Consider the following 10594-nt stretch of genomic DNA (forward strand, 5'->3'; position numbering starts at 1 on the left):
ACAACGCCATCTGTGGCAAGGTCCACCTAACCACAGATACGTGGACCAGTAAGCACGGCCAGGGACGCTATATCTCCCTAACTGCACACTGGGTAAATGTAGTGGCGGCTGGGCCCCAGGCGGAGAGCTGTTTGGCGCACGTCCTTCCGCCGCCAAGGATCGCAGGGCAACATTCTTTGCCTCCTGTTGCCACCTCCTCCTTCTCGGCTTCCTCCTCCTCTTCTTCCACCTGCTCATCCAGCCAGCCACACACCTTCACCACCAACTTCAGCACAGCCCGGGGTAAACGTCAGCAGGCCATTCTGAAACTCATATGTTTGGGGGACAGGCCCCACACCGCACAGGAGTTGTGGCGGGGTATAGAACAACAGACCGACGAGTGGTTGCTGCCGGTGAGCCTCAAGCCCGGCCTGGTGGTGTGCGATAATGGGCGAAATCTCGTTGCAGCTCTGGGACTAGCCGGTTTGACGCACATCCCTTGCTTGGCGCATGTGCTGAATTTGGTGGTGCAGAAGTTCATTCACAACTACCCCGACATGTCAGAGCTGCTGCATAAAGTGCGGGCCGTCTGTTCGCGCTTCCGGCGTTCACATCCTGCCGCTGCTCGCCTGTCTGCGCTACAGCGTAACTTCGGCCTTCCCGCTCACCGCCTCATATGCGACGTGCCCACCAGGTGGAACTCCACCTTGCACATGCTGGACAGACTGTGCGAGCAGCAGCAGGCCATAGTGGAGTTTCAGCTGCAGCACGCACGGGTCAGTCGCACTGCGGAACAGCACCACTTCACCACCAATGACTGGGCCTCCATGCGAGACCTGTGTGCCCTGTTGCGCTGTTTCCAGTACTCCACCAACATGGCCAGTGGCGATGACGCCGTTATCAGCGTTACAATACCACTTCTATGTCTCCTTGAGAAAACACTTAGGGCGATGATGGAAGAGGAGGTGGCCCAGGAGGAGGAGGAGGAGGAGGAGGAAGAGGGGTCATTTTTAGCACTTTCAGGCCAGTCTCTTCGAAGTGACTCAGAGGGAGGTTTTTTGCAACAGCAGAGGCCAGGTACAAATGTGGCCAGCCAGGGCCCACTACTGGAGGACGAGGAGGACGAGGATGAGGAGGAGGTGGAGGAGGATGAGGATGAAGCATGGTCACAGCGGGGTGGCACCCAACGCAGCTCGGGCCCATCACTGGTGCGTGGCTGGGGGGAAAGGCAGGACGATGACGATACGCCTCCCACAGAGGACAGCTTGTCCTTACCCCTGGGCAGCCTGGCACACATGAGCGACTACATGCTGCAGTGCCTGCGCAACGACAGCAGAGTTGCCCACATTTTAACCTGTGCGGACTACTGGGTTGCCACCCTGCTGGATCCACGGTACAAAGACAATGTGCCCACCTTACTTCCTTCACTGGAGCGTGATAGGAAGATGCGCGAGTACAAGCGCACGTTGGTAGACGCGCTACTGAGAGCATTCCCAAATGTCACAGGGGAACAAGTGGAAGCCCAAGGCCAAGGCAGAGGAGGAGCAAGAGGTCGCCAAGGCAGCTGTGTCACGGCCAGCTCCTCTGAGGGCAGGGTTAGCATGGCAGAGATGTGGAAAAGTTTTGTCAACACGCCACAGCTAACTGCACCACCACCTGATACGCAACGTGTTAGCAGGAGTCAACATTTCACTAACATGGTGGAACAGTACGTGTGCACACCCCTCCACGTACTGACTGATGGTTCGGCCCCATTCAACTTCTGGGTCTCCAAATTGTCCACGTGGCCAGAGCTAGCCTTTTATGCCTTGGAGGTGCTGGCCTGCCCGGCGGCCAGCGTTTTGTCTGAACGTGTATTCAGCACGGCAGGGGGCGTCCTTACAGACAAACGCAGCCGCCTGTCTACAGCCAATGTGGACAAGCTGACGTTCATAAAAATGAACCAGGCATGGATCCCACAGGACCTGTCCGTCCCTTGTGCAGATTAGACATTAACTACCTCCCCTTAACCATATATTATTGTACTCCAGGGCACCTCCTCATTCAATCCTATTTTTATTTTCATTGTACCATTATATTGCGAGGCTACCCAAAGTTGAATGAACCTCTCCTCTGTCTGGGTGCCGGGGCCTAAATATCTGACAATGGACTGTTCCAATGTTGGCTGACGTGAAGCCTGATTCTCTGCTATGACATGCAGACTAATTCTCTGCTGACATGAAGCCAGATCCTCTGTTACGGGACCTCTCTCCTCTGCCTGGGTGCCTGGGCCTAAATATATGACAATGGACTGTTGCAGTGGTGGCTGACGTGAAGCCTGATTCTCTGCTATGATATGAAGACTGATTCTCTGCTGACATGAAGACAGATTCTCTGCTATGACATGCAGACTAATTCTCTGCTGACATGAAGCCAGATCCTCTGTTATGGGACCTCTCTCCTCTGCCTGGGTGCTGGGCCTAAATATCTGACAATGGACTGTTGCAGTGGTGGCTGACGTGAAGCCTGATTCTCTGCTATGACATGCAGACTGATTCTCTGCTGACATGAAGCCAGATCCTCTGTTATGGGACCTCTCTCCTCTGCCTGGGTGCTGGGCCTAAATATCTGACAATGGACTGTTGCAGTGGTGGCTGACGTGAAGCCTGATTCTCTGCTATGACATGCAGACTGATTCTCTGCTGACATGAAGACAGATTCTCTGTTACGGGACCTCTCTCCTCTGCCTGGGTGCCTGGGCCTAAATATATGACAATGGACTGTTACAGTGGTGGCTGACGTGAAGCCTGATTCTCTGCTATGACATGAAGACTGATTCTCTGCTGACATGAAGCCAGATTGTCTGTTACGGGACCTCTCTCCTCTGCCTGGGTGCCGGGGCCTAAATATATGCCAATGGACTGTTTCAGTGGTGGCTGACGTGAAGCCTGATTCTCTGCTATGACATGCAGACTGATTCTCTGCTGACATGAAGACAGATTCTCTGTTACGGGACCTCTCTCCTCTGCCTGGGTGCTGGGCCTAAATATCTGACAATGGACTCTTCCAATGTTGGGTGACGTGAAGCCTGATTCTCTGCTATGACATGCAGACTGATTCTCTGCTGACATGAAGCCAGATTCTCTATAATGGGACCTCTCTCCTCTGTCTGGGTGCCGGGGCCTAAATATCTGAGAATGGACTGTTACAGTGGTGGGTGACGTGAAGCCAGATTCTCTGCTATGGGACCTCTCTCCAATTGATATTGGTTAATTTTTATTTATTTTATTTTTATTTTTATTCATTTCCCTATCCAAATTTGTTTGCATGGGATTTACCTACACGTTGCTGCCTTTTGCAGCCCTCTAGCCCTTTCCTGGGCTGTTTTACAGCCTTTTTAGTGCCGAAAAGTTCGGGTCCCCATTGACTTCAATGGGGTTCGGGACGAAGTTCGGATCGGGTTCGGATCCCGAACCCGAACATTTCCGGGAAGTTCGGCCGAACTTCTCGAACCCGAACATCCAGGTGTCCGTTCAACTCTAGATCTGAGCACTACAGGGGGACTGAGCACTACAGGGGATCTGAGCACTACAGGGGATCTGAGCACTACAGGGGAACTGAGCACTACAGGGGGACTGAGCACTACAGGGGATCTGAGCACTACAGGGGATCTGAGCACTACAGGGGATCTGAGCACTACAGGGGAACTGAGCACTACAGGGGATCTGAGCACTACAGGGGAACTGAGCACTACAGGGGATCTGAGCACTACAGCGGATCTGAGCACTACAGGGGATCTGAGCACTACAGGGGATCTGAGCACTACAGGGGATCTGAGCACTACAGAGGAACTGAGCACTACAGGGGAACTGAGCACTACAGGGAATCTGAGCACTACAGGGGAACTGAGCACTACAGGGGGACTGAGCACTACAGGGGATCTGAGCACTACAGGGAATCTGAGCACTACAGGGAACCTGAGCACTACGGGGGAACTGAGCACTACTGGGAATCTGAGCACTACAGGGGATCTGAGCACTACAGGGGAACTGAGCACTACAGGGAAACTGAGCACTACAGGGAATCTGAGCACTACGGGGGAACTGAGCACTACAGGGGGACTGAGCACTACAGGGGATCTGAACACTACAGGGGGACTGAGCACTACAGGGAATCTGAGCACTACAGGGAATCTGAGCACTACAGGGGGACTGAGCACTACAGGGGGACTGAGCACTACAGGGAATCTGAGCACTACAGGGGGACTGAGCACTACAGGGGATCTGAGCACTACAGGGGATCTAAGCACTACAGGGGGACTGAGCACTACAGGGAATCTGAGCACTACAGGGAATCTGAGCACTACAGGGAATCTGAGCACTACAGGGAATCTGAGCACTACAGGGGGACTGAGCACTACAGGGAATCTGAGCACTACAGGGAATCTGAGCACTACGGGGGAACTGGACACTACAGGGAATCTGAGCACTACAGGGGATCTGAGCACTACGGGGGAACTGAGCACTACAGGGGACCTGAGCACTACAGGGAATCTGAGCACTACAGGGAATCTTAGCAGACCCATTCACTTCAGTGGGGCTGCAAAAGATGCTGACAGCAGTCCGTGTGCTGTCCGCATCCGTTGCTCCATTCCATGGCCCCGCAAAAATTATAGATCATGTCCTATTTTTGTGGACAAGAATAGGCATTTCTATAATGGGCCGTCTGTTCGGTACCATAAATTGTGGAAGGCACACAGGCGACATCTGTGTTTCGCGGATCCGCAATTTATGGACCGCAAAACAAGGCACGTTCGTGTGCTAGAGGCCTTATGCTGTCGGTCCCATCAGTCAAGGGACCAATATAATAAGTAGGAATTGTCCAAAGCAGAGAACGAACAATTACACAGATAAAGATAAAACTCGTATAATGTTTCCTCTTTACGTTGTAGAATAATATTTATTCTGCATAAAATACATCTGACAACTGGAGACACAGATTTGACTGTAACAACTGACAGTGAAAGGTTTAAAGGGGTTGTCCAAGACTTTGATTTTAAGGAACTATCCTCAGATAATCGGTGGTGGTGGTGGGGATCTGACTCCTGACACCACTTCCAGTCAGCTGTGTGAAGAGTCTGCGGCTCTGGTGAGTACCACGGCTCTTTCTAGGGCAAGTGAAGTCACATGGCGCAACATTGTGTATCAGCCTAGACTGCAATACCAAGTATAGCCACTACACAATCTGTGGCGCTGTGCTGGATATGGTAGAAGGAGGTCTCCTTCATACAGCTGATCGGCAGGGGTGCTGGGTGTCGCCCCCCCACCTGATATTGATGATCCGTCCTGAGGATAGGCCGTCAGTATGAAAATGTCAGACAACCCCTTTAACAAATATTCTGGGCTCCTCCGCTGCTGGTTTCTTCAGGGTTTGGAGTCGGAGCAGGTCAGTTTGTAGCCTTCTTGTAAGTAATTCTCAGGGTAGGTTGGAGCTGGATACTCACAGATATTCTCTGTGGTGCATCCCTGGAAGGCCCAATCTTCAAACTGAGCTGTGAGGAGAACATCGGATTATACAGGAAAATATATACAGAGTCTGATATCATCTATTATCTATCTATCTATTATCTATCTATTATCTATCTATTATCTATCTATCTATCTATCATCTATCTATCTATCTATTATCTATCTATTATCTATCCATCTATCTATCATCTATCTATCTATCTATTATCTATCTATCATCTATTATCTATCTATCTATCTATCTATCTATTATCTATCTATCTATCTATTATCTATCTATCTATCTATCTATCTATCTATCTATCTATTATCTATCTATCTATCTATTATCTATCTATCTATGTATCTATTATCTATCTATCTATCATCTATCTATCTATTATCTATCTATCATCTATCTATCTATTATCTATCTATTATCTATCTATCTATCTATCTATCTATCTATCTATTATCTATCTATCTATCATCTATCTATCTATTATCTATCTATCATCTATCTATCTATTATCTATCTATTATCTATCTATCTAAATTTGTCTCATTCTTAACCCTTACACGCCTGTCCAGAAAAGCTACTTCCGTTTTGTTTTTTTTTGCTCCACTTTCCTACTGACGAGAGATTTAGAATTTTTTCCGACGACATTTAGAAATCAGGGCTCATATTTCTATTACATTAAACAAATGTAAAAGTTTCTTACTGCCGTTGTAGATTCCGCCGGAGAAGTTGAAGCATTTAGTCTGCGATCCGCGACATTTGATGGTCCCGGTGGGTGTGCAGGTTTTTGCTTTAGCATAGCAGGCCGGACACTGCACCCTGTTCTCGGTGCTGTTTATCGGGGGCACTGCAATAATAAAATAAATTACAACTTGTGATCAATACAATAAGAACAACTCCAGAGCTGCACTCACTATTCTTCAGCGTCCTAATGCTGCTCAGTATCTGGTGGAAACTTCTGGCTGGAGATCCTTGTGCCGTTACTGGAAGATTGTAGCTCTGAAGGCTGCAGGATCTGAATGCAGCTTTGGATTACAAGGTCGTAACTCAGAAGCAGCACTAGAACCATATCAGCACATCCAGTCCAAAGAGGACTGGCTTATCTGGACCATAGAAGGTCACCATCACCTCTTCCACCGGCAGCCAGTTCTACGAGTCACTTACACTTGATCGATCCTTTGTTGCACAGGTCTCCTTGGCAGCACTTCGAGACACTATACAGTTCGATTCCTGAAGACATGTTGTACGCTAGCTCACACAACTGTGGACTGGTTGCACAGGATTTTTCGACCATCGGATAAAGCTTTTCACCTACAACAAAAAAATTCCAGGTGAGATGGAGGATCCAACATGAAACTGTCCAGCCCAGGAACACCCCGAGTGGTTGGCAGGCTGCGGTTGTCTTCTTCTCTGGGTGACATGGAGCTATGTACACAGATTTGGTGGCAGTTGGTGGTAGGTTCTGCTGTACATCAGACTGCCCCTCCAGACAGCACAGACTTGTTTTAGGTCCCACTCACTTAGGTAGGAGGTAACATGAGAAGATCTCACCAGTGGAGAACATCTAGAAGGACAGGTAAAGGGTGAAGGGCCGGGAACAACAGAGGGAGGTCTGGAGAGATGCGGTGCAGCACGAGGAGGGTTAATCAGAGCATAATAAAAATACATTACCAATCTGCATAACTGTCAAGGTGGTGAGGCATCTGGTGACCGACGGGTCGCACGTCTTAGTGGTCGGCTCTGTGCAGGCGTCTCCAGTGTAGTTCTTACAAGTCTGACAAACCAGACATGACCCTGTGGTATAAAGGGCAGAAGGTCACTTCTAGATCACATCTTCTACTCCATAGACAGTAAGGACACATTCACACGACGGCCACGTGGCCTCTGTGGCGACTGCAGTCATTGGGGCCGTTCATATGAATAGCAGCACCTGCGTGCAAGTTGGGGGGGGGGGTAAAAAAATTTTTTTTAAAGCAATATTACTGCCGTGGGGGACATTATTAATGTTGCTTTGATTGTGACTAGAGTAGAAGAAATTATGTCACTTAAAATTAGGACAATATATGACGTAAGTAAGGGGCGTCAGTCCTTAGCAGGGACTTTTTGGCCAGTGGCTCCCCACTCCAGTACAGTGGAAGGAATTAGGTCGACACCAGAAATAACTTGGAACAACAAGCTTGATGGTTACAGTTATCACCAGAGGCAACCGGCTTAGTGGTTACAGAACGCTCAGAGGAGGCAGCTGGCTTAGTGGTTACAGAACGCTCAGAGGAGACAGCTGACTTAGTGTTTACAGACCGCTCAGAGGAGGCAGCTGGCTTAGTGGTTACAGACCGCTCAGAGGAGGCAGCTGGCTTAGTGGTTACAGAACGCTAAGAGGAGGCAGCTGGCTTAGTGTTTGCAGAACGCTCAGAGGAGGCAGCTGGCTTAGTGGTTACAGAACGCTCAGAGGAGGCAGCTGGCTTAGTGGTTACAGAACGCTCAGAGGAGGCAGCTGGCTTAGTGGTTACAGAATGCTCAGAGGAGGCAGCTGGCTTAGCGGTTACAGAACGCTCAGAGGAGGCAGCTGGCTTAGTGGTTACAGAATGCTCAGAGGAGGCAGCTGGTTTAGTGGTTACAGAATGCTCAGAGAAGGCAGCTGGCTCAGCGGTTACAGAATGCTCAGAGGAGGCTGCTAGCTTAGTGGTTACAGAACGCTCAGAGAAGGCAGCTGGCTTAGTGGTTACAGAACGCTCAGAGGAAGCAGCTGGCTTAGTGTTTACAGAACGCTCAGAGGAGGCAGCTGGCTTAGTGGTTACAGAACACTCAGAGGAGGCAGCTGGCTTAGGGGTTACAGAATGCTCAGAGGAGGCAGCCGGCTTAGTGGTTACAGAACGCTCAGAGGAAGTAGCTGGCGTAGTGTTTGCAGAACGCTCAGAGGAGGCAGCTAGCTTAGTGGTTACAGAACGCTCAGAGGAAGTAGCTGGCGTAGTGTTTGCAGAACGCTCAGAGGAGGCAGCTGGCTTAGTGGTTACAGAACACTCAGAGGAGGCAGCTGGCTTAATGGTTACAGAACGCTCAGAGGAGGCAGCTGGCTTAGTGGTTACAGAACACTCAGAGGAGGCAGCTGGTTTACTGGTTACAGAACGCTCAGAGGAGGCAGCTGGCTTAGCAGTTACAGAATGCTCAGAGGACGCAGCTGGCTTAGCTGTTACAGAATGCTCAGAGTAGGCAGCTGGCTTAGCAGTTACAGAATGCTCAGAGGAATTAGCTGGCGTAGTGTTTGCAGAACGCTCAGAGGAGGCAGCTGGCTTAGAGGTTACAAAACACTCAGAGGAGGCAGCTGGCTTAGTGGTTACAGAACGCTCAGAGGAGGCAGCTGGCTTAGCGGTTACAGAATGCTCAGAGGAGGCAGCTGGCTTAGTGGTTACAGAACGCTAAAAGGAGGCAGCTGGCTTAGTGGTTACAGGACGCTCAGAGGAGGCAGCTGGCTTGGTGCTTAGATTGGGGCAATGAGAACATGTTCCAAATGTCTCTCATAGAGCGAACATTCTCATGAGTGGCAACAGGCTTCCCCTCTCAGCAGACATTGTGCCCAATTTGCATGGGAGACGACACTGTCTCAGAGTCTTCCTTGAAGGCACACTCTTTACCGGTGTCTCCTCATACTGTGGTATCTTTCCTCGCGACATCCACTATGCACATAGACTGTTAGGCTGCTCAGGCGTTCTACTTATGCCACGCTATCTGGTCTGTCCTACAAGACCAAGCTTCTCTCTAAGGGCCACTAACCTTCATGGGTGTTGGGGCTAGGATGTGCTAGTTGGCTGCTCTCGCTTGAGGCTATCCTCCTCTGCTGCAGATGTTTGACTTGTGCCGAGCTGGTTGGTCTGTTCTTTCTGACCAGGTTTCTCTCTTTCTAACACTCATATGTGTGCGGGCTAGGAGGTGTTCGTTGGCCACTCTGACTCCAGGCTACACTCTTCTGCTGCGGGTGCTCAGCGCTTCCAACCCTCATTTGGACCAGTCATGGTGGTCCAATTGGCAAGCACCACTTAAATGACTCCTATGCCGACCTCTGACCACGTACCTTTATTGTCATGATTTACATTGCATTATTATCATACAGATGTACAGTTGCAGCACCGATCCACATCCTGCCTAAGGGTATGTGGCTCCCAGGTGCCTGCCTCGATTACAGGCTACCTGTGATGTCATTACTGAAAAGTCTACTCACTAGACTATTTGTGGAAGTGTCATAGAAGTGAATGGACAGAGCGCATGTGCAGCCACCGCCATGAAACCTAGTCCCGTTCTAGCAATGGCTTCCAGAGGTGGGACGTGCACCAATCAAATATTTACATATGTCATGTCCTGTCCCTTAACGGTACAGATGGGACAACCTATTTAACTGGAGGATAAGGTTTTCTTGTAAAAGGCAGTGCAGATGTTTTAACCCTTAACAACGCCCTGCACGCACAGATGTCAGCCATAAGGCCATATGAATGGTGGCACGCGATACTACATTTCCCCTGTAGTGGTCGCTGCAGAGAAAATGGGTTCTTGGGAGCAGTTCTCATATTAAAGGGGTGTCATGGGACACATAAAGGGGTGTTAGAGAGCATGCAGAACAGCGTTCAGTAAAGCGAGGCTCACCTGTTGCAATAGTGATGGAGAGTAGGAGGCAGACGTTCAGTACAGTCCTCATGGTGGCACAGGGATGGTTTGCAGTGGACCAAATCCTTGTTCCTTTGTGTTGCCTGGTATTCAATAGGACTAGTATTTATACTAACCTACAAGGAAGATGTCTCAGTTTATATTGCCACGCCAAGAGATTACAGAACTACATATTAAGTGGTCACGTTGATACAGTGTGGAGGTGTAAATGTCCTCATAAACTGCAGGGAAACCTTCCAGAATTGTGAAATCTAATTTACACTTCTCCTGCCATTGCCAAGACTCTACATTGCGGAGCAACCCTAATAGCAAATTATTGGCCAAGATTTAATGTATTCAACCCACACGAAGAAGGACACAAACACCCATCCTTAGGAGGCTAACTAGGGCACCAGCAATACCCGTGAGTCTGGCTGACACATATGGCCGAAGCCCCACTCGGGGCAGTGGCCAT

The 10594-nt window shown here is 49.6% G+C and overlaps 1 protein-coding gene across 1 annotated transcript; it reads right to left on the minus strand.

The window, feature by feature from the left end:
* Positions 1–4897: 4897 nt before the first annotated feature.
* On the minus strand, positions 4898–10275 carry LOC122924029 (phospholipase A2 inhibitor and Ly6/PLAUR domain-containing protein-like). The gene is made up of 5 exons (XM_044274944.1): positions 10120–10275; positions 7156–7278; positions 6649–6795; positions 6188–6331; positions 4898–5509 (listed from the first exon to the last, which is right to left on the minus strand). The coding sequence occupies exons 1-5, from the start codon at positions 10169–10171 to the stop codon at positions 5382–5384; spliced, it is 594 nt and encodes a 197-aa protein (XP_044130879.1). The 5' UTR covers positions 10172–10275; the 3' UTR covers positions 4898–5381.
* Positions 10276–10594: the final 319 nt, after the last annotated feature.

Source organism: Bufo gargarizans, unplaced genomic scaffold, assembly GCF_014858855.1.
Source record: "Bufo gargarizans isolate SCDJY-AF-19 unplaced genomic scaffold, ASM1485885v1 original_scaffold_2146_pilon, whole genome shotgun sequence".
NCBI lineage: Eukaryota > Metazoa > Chordata > Amphibia > Anura > Bufonidae > Bufo > Bufo gargarizans.